The 14,714-nt window shown below is 43.5% G+C and overlaps 1 protein-coding gene across 3 annotated transcripts in view; it reads right to left on the bottom strand.

Annotated features, from left to right (window-relative positions):
- Nucleotides 1-12,646, bottom strand: part of Ube2d3 (ubiquitin conjugating enzyme E2 D3) — a 38,172-nt gene extending 25,526 nt beyond the window's left edge. Inside the window, exons 1-2 of one of the 3 annotated variants that reach the window (XM_004662989.2) lie at nucleotides 12,513-12,646; nucleotides 11,123-11,275 (exon numbers count right to left, since the gene is read on the bottom strand). In XM_004662989.2, the coding sequence (XP_004663046.1) occupies nucleotides 11,123-11,146 (24 nt within the window). In that variant the 5' untranslated portion in view covers nucleotides 11,147-11,275; nucleotides 12,513-12,646. Of the gene's footprint in view, nucleotides 1-11,122; nucleotides 11,276-11,967; nucleotides 12,114-12,141; nucleotides 12,162-12,512 lie in introns of those variants that run through there. The other 2 variants (XM_045142501.1, XM_004662988.2) reach the window with 2 other exon arrangements.
- Nucleotides 12,647-14,714: the final 2,068 nt, after the last annotated feature.

The raw sequence follows: 14,714 nt of genomic DNA, 5'->3' as shown, positions 1-14,714 counted from the left end.
GTGGCCTCGAACTCATGGCGATCCTCCTACCTCTGCCTCCCAAGTGCTGGGACTAAAGGCGTGCGCCACCATGCCCGGCTAGATTCATCTTTTTTTTTTTTTAAGAACCTTGAATGTTACTTCAGACTATCACAAAGGCAGGAAGTAGTAATTGAGTTTTAAAATAAAACAGAACCAAACATGGATGTCTAAAAGTACTGGTAGTATGCCAAAAGTGATACTTATTTTTAATTCTATATATTAACAACCTTCATGATTGTAAACAGTATCCCATGGTTAAGTCATATGCTAAAAATACTTACATATCATTAATCCCAAAACTAATATTCTTACTTCAAATTTTAAGAACCATGACAAGCCAGGTATGATGGTGCAATCTTTAATCCCAGCACATGGGAGGGAAAAGTAGAATCGCCATGAGTTCGAGGCCACCCTGAGACTATAGTGCATTCCAGGTCAGGCTGGGCTAGAGTGAAAGAAACCCCACCCCGAAAAACCATAAGAACCATGAAAAAACTAGATGCATGCCTAAAGTAATTAGAACACTCAGGAGACAAATGTACCAGGTAGTTTTCAAAGTCAGCCAGGGGGTACAATGATATCTGGTATGAATATCACAGGAAAAAGGAAAAGCAAAAAGTAAACAAAATGTAACAGAAGGGGTGAGCAATATGTGCCTAACATGCACAAGGCTGAAATTTAAAAAAAAGGGCTGGAGATGGCTCAGCAATTAAAGGCACTTGCTTATAAAGCCTGACAGCCTGAGTTTGATTCCCCTGTATTCATGTAAAGCCAGATGCACAAAGTGGCCCATGCATCTGGAGTACACTTACAGCTGTAGGAGGCCCCAATCATGCCCACTCACTCTCTTCAAATATTAAAAAAAGAGAGAAATACAGAAAATCTAAAAGACAATATTAGTTTTTTTTTAAAAAAAGAGCATACAGTACTATTTATCAGGTTTGCAAAGTTTAAATGCTATATGACCATTTAAATCTTGTTTACCCAAGTGACATTTCTGCTAAAACCTACAAGAGGAATTTGTGTGAAAGAAGATACTGTGTAAGGAAAAGAAAGATTGTGGGTGAGAACTAAGTACAAGGCTTTGCACAAGCTAGGAAAACACTACATCAGAGGTATACCTCAGCCATTAAGAAAAGATCTCAGGGCTGGATTAGTGGCTAAGGTGTTTGCCTGCAAAGCCAAAGACCCCAGGTTCGATTCCCCAGGACCCATGTTACCCAGATGCACAAGGGGACGCAAGTGCCTGGAGTCTGTTTGCAGTGGTTAGAAACCTTGACGTGCCCATTCTCTGTCTCCCTCTTTCTCTGTCAAATAAATAAATAAAAATAAAACTTTTTTTTTGAAAAGAAAAGATCTACCAAGCATTTTATTCTCACCTGATCCCATTAAAGTTCGTTTTACAAAGGAGCCCCTTAAGGAAAAAGAATGATTATGGAGGCTGGAGACATGGCTCACTGGTTAAGACACTTGCCAGTAAAGGCTAATGACCTGGGTTCAATTACCCAGTACCCACATACAGCCAGATGCACAAAGTGGCACATGCATCTGGAGTTCATTTGCAGAGGGGGCCCTGGTGTGCTCATTTTCTCCCCTCCCACCGACCCCTAGTCTCTCTGCTTGTAAATAAATATTCAAAAAGAATAATCATGAAGGCAAATATAGGTGGGACACAAGAGCTTCAGCATACACAGAATAATAATAAACTAGACTGAGAAAAGGACTGGGTTATAAAAGTTCAATCACACCACCCAAACACTATTAATGAACAGATATAGAAAAGTTAACATTCTTTTAAACCTTGGCTCAGTTCTCCTGAAACTATCCAATCAGTATGCATCCATATTGTACCAAGAATGAGTATAGTGTTACCCATTTTTCATGTTTTAAAATCACACTGAGACAATGATCTTTTCCACTCTAAGGAAACTGTGCTGGATCTGTGCTTGATTTCCAATGAAGTATACACTCAAAGGTTTTTCTAAAGTAATTTTCACCTTATAAAATGAATTTCCACAAGCTAAGGGACAAAAGCAATTTATAAAATTGTTTGAAAAACAGGCTGTCAATGCTCTCTGTTCTCAGTAGAGTTCAGTAGTGACAAGGACCAAAAGAACAGCTCATTCATAGCACCCACAATATTTTCATCCTCTGCTGACACCCCTCCAGCTAGGTATTAGCATTAATCCCTCATGTTCTTGGCCAAATATTTAAGACAAGTGAAATTACAAAATAGCCATTCAACAGTTTGGCACATATTAGAAGTTGCTAAAGGCTCTACTCACTTTGAAGGGCCAAAGAGATAAATTAAATACATACAATTAGGGACCAATGCTAAGAAACTGTACATCACCTACTTTAAAAGGTTAGCCACCCCACACATTGTTCTCTTTTGGAGAAAAATTCTCCGCTGGCATCTTTGAATAGTTTCTCCTGAAACAGTACACACATGAGCACTCACTGGGAAACATTTTATTTTCTTCCTTTTTAAACCTTATGTATAAGAAAGGATGTCAGACTACACTTACTTTTTTCAACTCAAGCAAATGAGATTCTAAAAGCTCTCACGGGGTCGTTAGGTTTAAGATGACACAGAAGGATTTAGGAAAACGGATGTCATATAACTGAACTATTTTCTGAAGGTTGCATGGCAAACACTGGCAATAGATTAAAACAATTTGCCAAATAAAATCTTTCTGGGTTTGATAATACTTAAACCAGTGAACATTTTCATCTGCAGAAACAGAATTAAGTCCTAAGGGACTACATAGTGAATTCCAGGTCAGCCTGAGCTAGAGTGAGACGGTACCCCCCCCCCAAAAAAATAGTTGTTTTTTTTTTTTCCCTTTTCGAGGTAGGGTCTCACTCTGGTCCAGGCTGACCTGGAATTAACTCTGTAGTCTCAGGGTGGCCTTGAACTCACGGCAATCCTCCTACCTCTGCCTCCCGAGTGCTGGGATTAAAGGCATGCGCCACCACGCCCGGCTAAAAAAAATAGTTTTGAGATTAAGCATCACCCTTCGCTGTCCATTAGGCAAATAGTAACTATGAGAACTAGTTGTATGAAGAACCAGTTTACCTAAATCTTTTAAATCTTCAATATCCTGAATATTTATTTGTTAACTGGAGTGAAATTCTTTTTTTTTTTAAATTTTTCATTTATTTATTTGAGAGCGACAGACACAGAGAGAAAGACAGATAGAGGGAGAGAGAGAATGGGTGCGCCAGGGCTTCCAGCCACTGCAAATGAACTCCAGACGTGCACCCCCCTGTGCATCTGGCTAACGTGGGACCTGGGGAACTGAGCCTCGAACCGGCTTCACAGGCAAGCGCTTAACCGCTAAGCCATCTCTCCAGCCCATGGAGTGAAATTCTTGTGAAGAGAAGGAAACAAAGTTTTCAGAAACATAGTTACTAGCAAGTATTTTAAGATAGTTGGCAAAAGATTATGCTTTGTAGGCTGGAGGGAAGACTTAGAGGTTAAGGTGTTTGTCTGCAACTCCCCGTTAGCCAGATGCACAAGGTGATGGATGAGACTGGAGTTCATCTGCAGTGGCTGGAGGCCCTGGTGCACCCACTCTCTCTCTCCCCTCTTTCTCTGGCAAATAAATAAAATATTTTTAAAGAACAGATTGTGACTTGAATTTAAAGAGAACTCAAGACTCAAAAGAAATAATGTGTAGGCTACAACTGGTAGCATATGCCTGTAAGCAATCCCTGTGCTTGTGACCTGAGACAGGAGGAGGAATTTGAGTCAATCCCAGGCAACATGTGACCCCTTCTCAAAAAGTCAAAACCAAAACAATGAGGAGTCATCCCTTTAAAATTCAATCTACGCCGGGCGTGGTGTCGCATGCCTTTAATCCCAGCACCTGGGAGGCAGAGGTAGGAGAATCAGTGTGAGTTCAAGGCCACCCTGAGACTACAGAGTTAATTCCAGGTCAGCCTGGACCAGAGTGAGACCCTACCTGGAAAAACCAAAATTCAATCTATTTGTAAGTTGTTTTGATAAACCCCAAATTTCTTTAATCTTAAAGATTAACAGGTAGGTTCTGTATACTGTTGTCTGCTTACATCACTGACAAAGCATTAACTTCCTGTTTAGTTCTAATTATAGGTGAGACAAGTATGCTTGTTTATTAGACAAGGCACTAAGAATGGCCAGAGTGAATAATGCTACAATTTTCTTTCTTTAGATCACCCATGAAGGTAATTAGTTAAGATGCTTTCAGGTAGGAAGGAGCACATGATGGAATGCATGTGTAGCCCTACAGAGGTCATCCTAGGTAACAAAGTGAAGGCACATCTCAAAAATAAATTAAAAAGTTTAAAAATCCAAAGCATTTCTGGTTTTTTTTCCTCCAAGGTAGGGTCTCCCTATAGCCCAGGCTGATCTGGAATTCATAATGTATGTAGTATCAGGTTGGCCTTAAATTCACAATGATCCTCCTCCTACCTCCCTCGTGCTGTGATTAAAGTGCACCATCACAGCTGGTTCTGTTCTTTTTTAAAAGAAGCAGTATCTTTTTAGACTAAGAAAGTCAAATTAACGTTCTAAGTTTTGATCAGTAAAGTAAGGCATTTCATGGATATGAAAAACAATCAAAGCATATAGAGCAACAAAGAACACTGCAAAAGTTATTCAGCTAAATTTCCATGATAATCTGAATGTGAAGACTCACTTTGTATAAATATTTCTAAGACTTATGTTCTTGATAGGTAAACAATTAAAGTGGTAAATATTGGGCTGGAGAAATGGCTTAGCGGTTAAGGTGCTTGCACCTAGGTTTGATTCCCCGAGGCCAACGTAAACCAGATGCATAAGGCGGTGCACACACCTGGCATTCATTTGCAGTGGCTGAAGGTCCTGGTGCATCCATTCTCTCTCTCTCAAATAAATAAATGAAAAAATTTTTTTTAAAAAGTATCAAATACTAATTAGTCCTATTTGTTTTCTCTACTTAAGAGGGCAGCCTTTCATGACAGTCTTCCTTTTCTATTGGTCTTTCAAAGTAAGGTCTCCCTGTAGCCCAGGCTGACCAGGAATTCACTACATAGTCTCAGGGTAGCCTTGAACTCATGACAATCCTCCCACCTCTGCGTCTCAAGTGCTGGGAGTAAAGGTGTGTGCTACCACACCTGTCTCCAGTCTTCCATTTTATCCTGGGAATAGATTATTGTACCTAATACCAATTATGACTCCAGTTAAGTCTGATGAAATGACTAATGAACCCCTATAACAGGGGTTCCTAGCTGAAGAGGGGCTTTGGATTCACCAGGGAATATTTCAGAATTATGTTTGCATATAGAGGAGGATGAAATATTAAGTCCCAATACCGCCATACTAAAACTCATTAAAATGCAACCCATCAAAACCTAATTAAAAGTCAGGTATAGTCGCTCATGTCTTTAATCACAGCATTCTAAAGGCAGAGGTGGGGGATCACCATGATTTCCAGGCCAGACTGGGCTAAACAAGACCTTACCTCAACAAACAAACAAAATCCACCAGTTAAGTTCTTGTACACACTGGTACAATAAATTTCTATTAAAAACTACATGAGGGGGCTGAGGAAGAAGGCTCAATTGAAGTGCTTACCTGGTAAGCCAAGAAGACAAGGACTTTGGATCCCCACTGTCCTTGTAAACATTAGGCATTACAGTGTGTGCTTGTAATCCTAAACTTTGGGAAGGCAGACGGAATCTCGGGGGGTTCACTGGGTAGCTACTCTAGTTTAATCAGTAAGCTCTAAGTTCATCAAGAAACACTATCTCAAAAAGATGGAGAAAAACTCAGAAAGAACCCTAATGTTTGATTTCTGGCCTCATGCACCCACATACATGTGTCCACACATTGAAGGAAAAATGCAGCTGGATGTGGCAGCACACACCAATAATCAACAATCAGGAGGTAGAGGCAGAAGAGGACTTTGGTAAGTTCAGAGATGGCTTGGTCTACCTGAGTTCCAGGCCAGCCAAAGCTACAAAAACAAAAACCCTGCCTCAAAACACAAAAGTGAAGCAAAAGCCAACCCACAGAGCTGGGAATAGTGGCTCAGACCTGTAATCCCATAATCATACCATTTGTGAGGGTGAGGCAGGAGGATTGCCATGAGTTTCAGGGCAGTTGACTACCTTGCCACAACAACAACAACAACAACAACAACAACAAAAAAGGCAAGCCAGAATTATAAGTGTATCTGAAATAGGTCTATCTCCGTGTTAGGAATCTAAACGACAGCAAAATACTTTGAACAACATTGTTAAGAATTGATTATACCTTTAAAAAAATAAAAAAAGGATTGATTATATCTTGAACAAGGGACAGCTGAGCCTACGAATTAACACAGGAAGTTTTGTGAAAATAGTTACACAAGCAGCTTTTCCCAGTGCTATATGAAGAATACTCCACAATACAAGTGTGTGCAGAACAAAAACTAAATTTACTGTAACAATCATGATGAATACAACAGTGTGTATTTGTCACCTTTTATTAAAAAACAACAACTTTCAGTAACAATATCCTATAGTAGTAAAAAATAATAAGCCAGGCGTGGTAGTGCACGCCTTTAATCCCAGCACTTGGGAGGCAGAGGCAGGAGGATCACTGAGTTCGAAGCCACCCTGAGATTAGATAGTGAATTCCAGGTCATCCTGAGCCAGAGTGAGACCCTACCTCAAAGGGGGAGGGGGGAGTCTTGAAGATCATAAAAGAAAGCCTATCCAGCCTAGACTAGGGAGCAAGAAATGCTATTTTGTTCACTTAAGATACCCCTAGCACCTAACCAACACAGTACCTTTTAGCCCTTAAAGAAACTTACACAAGACCATCATAATAGGAAGAAAAGATCATGACATACAAATAAAAGAGACTGAGAGGGGGAGGGGAGATGATGGAGAATCGAGTTTCAAAGGGGAAAGTGGGGGAGGGAAGGCATTACCATGGAATATTGTTTACAATCATGGAAGTTGTTAATTAAAAAAAAAATTAATTAATTTAAAATATTTTTTTTAAAAAAAGAACTAATCTCAGGCTAGAGAGATGGCTTAGTGGTTAAGCACTTACCTGTGAAGCCTAACCTGGTTCGAGGCTTGATTCCCCAGGACCCACCTTAGCCAGATGCACAAAGGGGGACATGAGTCTGGAGTTTGTTTGGAGTGGCTGGAAACCCTGGTGCACCCATTCTCTCTCTTGCTCTCTGCCTCCCTCCCTCTCTCTCTGTCGCTCTCAACTAAAAACAACAACAACAAAAAAAAAAACACTACTCTAAAGCTGGGCGTGGTGGCACACACCTTTAATCCCAGCACTCGGGAGGCAGAGGTAGGAGAATCGCCATGAGTTCGAGGCCACCCTGAGACTCCTTAGTGAATTCCAAGTCAGCCTGATAGAGACCCTACCTTCAGAAAACCAAAAAAAGGAAAACTTACATTCACTTCTTACAAGACACAATTTTTTTTTTTTTGAGGTAGGGTCTCTAGCTCAGGCTGACTTGGAATTCACTAAGGAGTCTCAGGGTGGCCTCGAACTCATGGCGATTCTCCTACCTCTGCCTCCCGAGTGCTGGGATTAAAGGTGTGTGCCACCACGCTGGGCTTTCTTTTTTTTAATAGTTATTTTCACTCATTCATTTATTTGACAGAGAAAAGAAGGAGGGAGGATGGGTGTGCCAGAGCCTCCAGCCATTGCAAATGAACTCCAGAGCCCCCTTGTGCATCTGGCTAAGGTGGGTCCTGGGGAATCGAGCCTGTGTCTTTTGGCTTTGCAGGTAAACGCCTTAACTGCTAAGCCATCCCTCCAGCCCCTTACAACACAATTCTTCATTCACCAGCTAGCTATAAACCCAAGAACAAGGCTGTTCCTATTACTTAAATACAAAGTAGAGAACTTATAGTAAAAACTAAAGCCACACACACTAATAGGAACTGAAATGGACTAAAACTTAGCCTGATCTTTTTATAAGGTGGATTATCTGATTAAAATCTCAAGTTACTTATTTTTGTGACTAGACATATTAACTTCTGTGCCAGTTATCTCATCCATAAAGTTGGAGTATTCTCATATGGCTATTTCAAAAGAACAGTACATTCCAGAATCCACATGCTAGGTTTTAGCCTAAAGAGTGGTATGAAAGTATAGTGTTTTAGAGAACACAGCCTGGAAAAAGGCCTGAGTTCTAATCCAAGTCTGCCACAACATGAACCAAAGTGTGTGTTATTAAAGACTTCTCACATGTATTAATAAAATTAAATTACTTAATAGAAATTACTGCTTACAGTAGTTATAAAAAGTTACGAAACTTACAACGTCTGAAAACCATGGGTTTGGTTTGAGAGTTTTAGGTTAATATAAAGTTCTTCTCAAATAGCCTCAAAATGTTATGTAAATATTCATTTCATTTTGAGAGTAGTAAAGTTGTTTCAAGGTCCCAATTTTAACATTCTGCTTTTTGATTACTTAGTAACCCTATTTAAGAACAGGCTAATGATTGGTGCAAATGAATATAACTAAAGACAGACAGAGTAAGGTTATCTAGTCAGTCCAAGACACTGTCAAAGAATGCAAATTTGCCAGCTGTGGTGGCGCATGCCTTTAATGCCAGCACTTGGGAGGCAGAAGTAGGAGGATTGCCTTGAGTTCGAGGCCACCCTGAGCTACAGTGAGACCCTACCTCGAAAAACCAAAACAAAAGAATGCAAACTAAGAAAAACATTAATTCAATGGCATGTTCAAGTTTATTACTAAAATTTAAAGCACCTATAAACATTTAAATAAAATTTAAGTGATGAACATATGCTAGACAAGTTAATGTTTCTGGTGCAATGGATAAGGATTCAAAATATGCCACCAATGACACACAAAAAAACATACTATCTTGATCCATTATTTTCAGAAAAGAAAAAAAAGAAAGAGTACCCCCTTTCTGAACCATCCCCTCACCAAAACTATGTCTGGATCTGGGGTGTATTTTTAAAGGGTACTCATGATCTGACAGCAACAGCTGGAGGGGAAAATTCAATGCACATGGCTTTTTTCTTAAACCATGTGCCACCTAAACAGTTTTACAATTTAGAAAGGGTGTATCAAGTATCAGTGCTACATAGTTCTTTAAAATTTTTAAACCTGCTATCAACTAAGTCTACTAGACCAGAAATTACAGTTCTAAAAGTTTTTCAGTATACACTGTACTAATCAAAGAGTACTGTCATGTGCCAGGTCTGTTCATAGCTACAAACTAATCCATTTAATCCTCAAAAAAAAAAAAAAAAAAAAAAAAAAAAAACCCTAGCAATTATAGACTAGACTTATTTTCACTACTGCTACCCCCAGTATCTAGAACAGTGGATACCCCTCCACACACATAGTAAGCACATACGTAAACTTGCTCAGAACTAGAATTCTAACTGAAGGATTTTTGCTTAACCACTGCTGCCTCTCTAGAGCTTTAAATCATTAAAGTGGTGTCATAGCAGCTGGGTATACCTGTAAGAAACTAAAAGTTGAGACCTTCCTTTATAAAAAGTCTTTAGTTCTACATGCACAAAAAGCTATATACTTGAGTTTATTTCACATAAGAGTGGCCCATACTAATTCTTAAAAATGTGGATGTTTTATTGTGCATGAAGTACGCTGAAAAACACAATGCCTCTCTAATGTTGTTTGTTTGCCCTTAAAAGTGTGCACAAAGTGGTTATTACTTAAAAATAATTTTTTTCCTTTGCATAGTATGACCTCAAGAACATTTTAGTATTTTACATAAACCTACAATACTACAATGTCCATAGGACAATTGAAGATTTCAACACTGATGCATTTAGAGTCAAGATTTAACTTCTGTCTTCCACGGAACTGTTGTGGAAATTAAACTTGTTATACTTAACTGAGTAACTATAAATGGGGTAGCATCAGGTATGTTTTAGTAAAGCCTGGTCCTAGCCCTTTTATTTTTCCATATAACTTTTATAAAATAGCAAAACAAATTTCTAACACATAACCTTCACTATTTTTTTCTATTAACGCTGAATTTATTCCATGACATTTTTTTCAAGTTAGCTGTAAGTACTCCACCCTCCTCGATTGTGCAACCACCAAATACACTACACATTCATAACTTACCAAAAAAAAGGGGGGGGGTACAGTTGAGTTAGAATTTAGGTTAAGTCTGAAGAAAGTCTTAGGACCCTGCACAACCTTATAAAAGTTAACACTTAAAGAACTTTACTTCACATTTGTTGGGAAAGAAGATACCCAAAGAACCCGAACCAGTTAAAGCAGCCGCCATCTTAAAATGCAGGATAGAAGTTGGGAGCAAGAAAATGAGACTAAACCACCGGAGGCGTACGCTCCACTTACTTCAAAAGCTTCGAAAAGTTCTAGCTTCCCCCCCCCCACGAAAGCAGATTAATTTACTACCAAAACAATCCCCCTAAGGGTGGTTCTAGGTGAAAAGTGGTGTCTTCCTTACAGCCACACCTCCGGAGCCCCCTCCCGAGCCAAACGCGAAAAGAGACGACCTTCCAGAACTCATTCACATCAGTTGCCTCTGATAAAGAGCTTCGCGTGAAGGGAACACAGGAAGCAGCAACAGAGCCTCCTGCCAACCCCACTTACGCTTGTGTAACCCGCCCCGATTTGGTGGTCTCAGACGCCTTCACTACCTTTAAGCAGCCCGGGGGATTTCGTCCTCAGTAAGTTTGTGACTGACAACTGTTTCGTACTTTTTCCACTTTAGAAGGCCCACAGCCGCTGTTCTAAAACTAAAGGAAGTTTTGAAGCACCAAGAAAGGAAGCAGCACCATGACATCTGCCGGAGGGCACCTCCACAAATCCACCTCCCCAACCCGGACCACGAAAAACCAGGACGCCTTAACTCACTCGCCTTCGCCCTCCTTTAAACGAAATCCAGTTCGACACATGCGTGGGTAACACTCGCTGGTCACCAACCCTGTTTCCAGCGCTGAACCTCACATCATAAAGTACACCCGCGGTAGCCGCATTAATGAAGGCACAAGAAGTATTTTCAAAATTTTGACTCCCCCTGCCCCACAAGGCTTGAGGTTTCCTCTCCTCCCACGACCCCATTTCTTTCAGGCCCAACAGTACCTTATTAATCCGTTTCAGCGCCATAGTCTGTGCTTCTCGCCTGGGTCCTCACTGTCTCGACGCGTGCTCAAAGGTCCGGCCAAAACTCTTGATTATCCAGGCGACGAGGAAGGATTGTCTTTTCGTCTCACAATAGCTCTGCCACACAGGCGCCTTTTGCAAAAATAAAAAAAGCCAAAACAAAAAAAACAAAAATGGAGCAGATGAGCCAGTCGAACAGGCCCCGGAGAGCCCCTGCCGGCTCCAGATCCCCAAGAACGGTCGCGGTGCGGCCGAGCTAAGCCCCCAACGGCCTCTGTGGGCGCTGCGCTCCCGGCGGGGGCGAGGGGACGCGGGAGCGGCGACAGGCAGCAGTCGGGGCTCACTTCCCGGCGAGCGTCGGAGGAAGCACCCGGGCCGCGGGGGGAAGAGGCGGAGGAGAAAGGGTGGGTGCGGGGCAGGGTCCGGAGCCCGGGCCTAGTCAGCGCGAGGCCGGCGTCACTCGGGCAAAGAAAGGCGAGGGGGATGGGAGACGGGAGGCTCGGGACGGACGGACCCACGGCCTTCTTTCGCTTTCGGCTCCCAAGGCTTGGCCAGGAAGCGGAAGGAAGCGGGGCTGAGCGTGTGCGGCCTCTCCGCGGCTCGAGCTGCGGCGCGGACCGTGACACCGCCGTCCACTCCGCCTTCCGGCGCGGCCGGGTGCGCGCGCCCCGCCGCCTCCCCTCCCCTCCCCCCCACCCCGCGGCTCGGGGTCCCCGCATCGCCCCGCTCGCTCAGTCAGCCCGCGCGGGGGGGAGGGGGAGCCCTGCCCTCCTTCCTCCCTTCCCTCCCACCCCCGTTCCCCGGCTGTCCACACCCACGCGTACAGAGGGCCGGGGCCTCCCTCGAGCTGCGGCCTCGGCCTCCTCCCCGCGCGGCAGCTGGTGCCTCCCCGGCCCTACGGGGCTCACGCGCGCACGACACAGCCACAAGATGTCCGCTCTGACGGAACTACTGCCAGCTGCCACGCTCCGCCCCTCCCCCTCCTCCTGCCTATTCACCGCCGCGTATCCGTCCGCCGACGCCGACGTCGCGAGCGCTGGTCCCGTGCAAGGGCGAACGGGAGCCGTTTGCTTCCCACGTCCGCGCCCGAGTGGCGCCGCGTTTCCTCCCCCCCACCTCCCGCCCCCTTCTTATTGGAGCAGCACCGTCTAAAACCGAACGGATCGCAGGTTGGGCTGCGCGGGCGGGGGACGGAGGCGGGTCATGGGCTGAGGGTGGAGGGGGAAGGTGGACGAGTGGCGGAAACCCATAGACTTCAGAGAAGCATCGAGAACCGGAAGGAGACCTTAGGGGGAAGGTAATGGAAGCGGCAGCTGCGCGGTCGGGCCCCACGCCCCTCCCTCCAGCGGGGCCCCCCCAGTTTCCTCACTTGGTGTTGAGGAGGCGGATCTCGCGAGAACCTCGAGGCAGGCTAACCGGAGCCGTCGGTCTGCAATGACTTTAAGGGCAGTTTTGTGCTCTCTTCCTGGCTAGGGCCCGCCCCCAGCTCCGCAAATTCTCGCGAGACAGGCTGGGAACTCAGGCTGGCCCTGGGCGGGCCGCTGCCGGCGAGCACCGCCCCGGGATGATGCTTACGGCGGGTGGGAGGGAGAGGAAATGGAATTCCCGCGACTGGTGTGCGCGCGCGCGGACGCAGCCCTCTCCCGGCCGTCCAATCAGAAACGTGGCCGTGGGCGGCGCCCGGGGTGAGTTACCAGATTCCTTTAGTCAAGGTTGAGCTGAGTTTTGAGGTTTCCGATGCGAACAGGTGATCGATATTTACACGAGGCCCGCCCGGACGTGTTAACCTACGGGAAGGAGGCTCCCCTCCGAGTAAGAACAGTAATTCGAAACACCCAGGCTGACCGCTGAAAGCCCTGCCACGTGCCCCAGGGCCGAGCTTTGTCGACCCAAGGGACCCATCCTGAGAAAAGCAGTCCCTCGGACGGGTCTCGCAATCAGAACAGCTTCAGAATCGAGCCTAATTTAGTGAAGTGAACAGGATGGAGAAAACGAGGGATGGGCAGGCTGCGTGCTTCTATCGTCCATCTCCACCGTCCGTGCTAGGCTCAGGGGAGGGACAGCCGGAGTCATTCCTCAGTTTCCTTTACCTCCTGTTACTGTTTTCAGTTCTTGAGCCGGAAAGCAAAACTCTCTATCAGGAAAGGAGGTAGCGTTTGGGATCACAAAATTCCAGAAATATTGACCTATTTTAATCTGCGAGATGTAAGGTACTGTAGGTCAGTTTTGCTCTCCACTCCGCTAAAAATAAGACTTTTAATCTTTGAAAGAATTTTTAAGGACAGTAAGCAGCAACCTTTTCAAGGTGTGTTTAAAAGAAAAACTCCTTTAATTACCCCAGTTAAATCTTTCAGTATTACAAAGAAATAATGTTGATTTTTTAAAAACCTGTTGCAGTCAATATTCCCTAATGATAGCTGTCCTAATATCTATCCTTCAAGTGGCTGTCTAGTGTCACTAGAGCAGTTAGTAAAGCACTACTAACTAGTGACAAATCACCTGAAGTTTTCTTTCAGTGCCAATGCTTTTGATTTAGTAGGCAAGTCTAGGAGCTGGAGATTCCACAAGTCCGACAATATCCAAGTGATTGTATGCCAAAAGCATTCTGTGAGGAGCTGATCACTGAGAATTCACCACATGGCCTGTTGGACGCCACTGACCCTTCCTCCTCCCAAGCAATCCATTGTTCTCTTCTAGGAGGGCATTTGTAACATAAGCACAGGATTAGGCAAGGTTTGAGTTCTTGCTTATTAGTTTCCATTTGTGATAGTGGTCTGGTTACTCATCTGCGTTTGTTTCTTCATCAAGCTAGATGTAATAATACCTGCCCTTTCTCATGCAATTATTGTGTATTTTCAGTGTCATAATGTTCAAGGATACTGTAAACTTTAGAGTGCTGTATAAGTGGTTTTTATTCTTTTCCAGTACATAAAATATTCTCATTGTGACATTTTGATGCACATATATCATTATAGTTTGTTCATTTCCTACAGCTCCTTCTTTTCTCCTTGCTGTATTACTAAAATAATCACTCAGATATTAACTGACTTAATATAAATGAATGTAAAATAAATGTTTAATAGGTATAGGTAGTAATTGTGGAACTTACAGACTTCTGTACTTAAGTTATGTTAACATATGTACTAGGTATACTGAAGTGGCAGAAGTAGAATGAGAATTCATTTATTGAATGGAGTTTTTTTTTTTTTTTTTTTTTTTTGGTTTTTCGAGGTAGGGTCTCACTCTGGTCCAGGCTGACCTGGAATTAACTCTGTCATCTCAGGGTGGCCTTGAACTCATGGCACTCCTCCTACCTCTGCCTCCCAAGTGCTGGGATTAAAGGCGTGCGCCACCACGCCCGGCCCTTGAATGGAGTTTTGTTGAATAAGATGTTTTATATTTGTGCTTTAGGTTGATATATGAATCTACTGTTTGATTCAGTTTTGTTCTTTCAGAAGTGAGGGTACAACGATTAGTAGACAACTTTTGCACCTACTAGTGGGGAACTCATATCCAGGGAGGACAATGAAAGAAAGGGTCAAAGAAACCAGTTGGTATTACCCTAAACAAG

Source organism: Jaculus jaculus, chromosome 2 (genome assembly GCF_020740685.1).
Source record: "Jaculus jaculus isolate mJacJac1 chromosome 2, mJacJac1.mat.Y.cur, whole genome shotgun sequence".
NCBI lineage: Eukaryota > Metazoa > Chordata > Mammalia > Rodentia > Dipodidae > Jaculus > Jaculus jaculus.
This window is presented reverse-complemented; position numbering and strand designations above follow the sequence as displayed.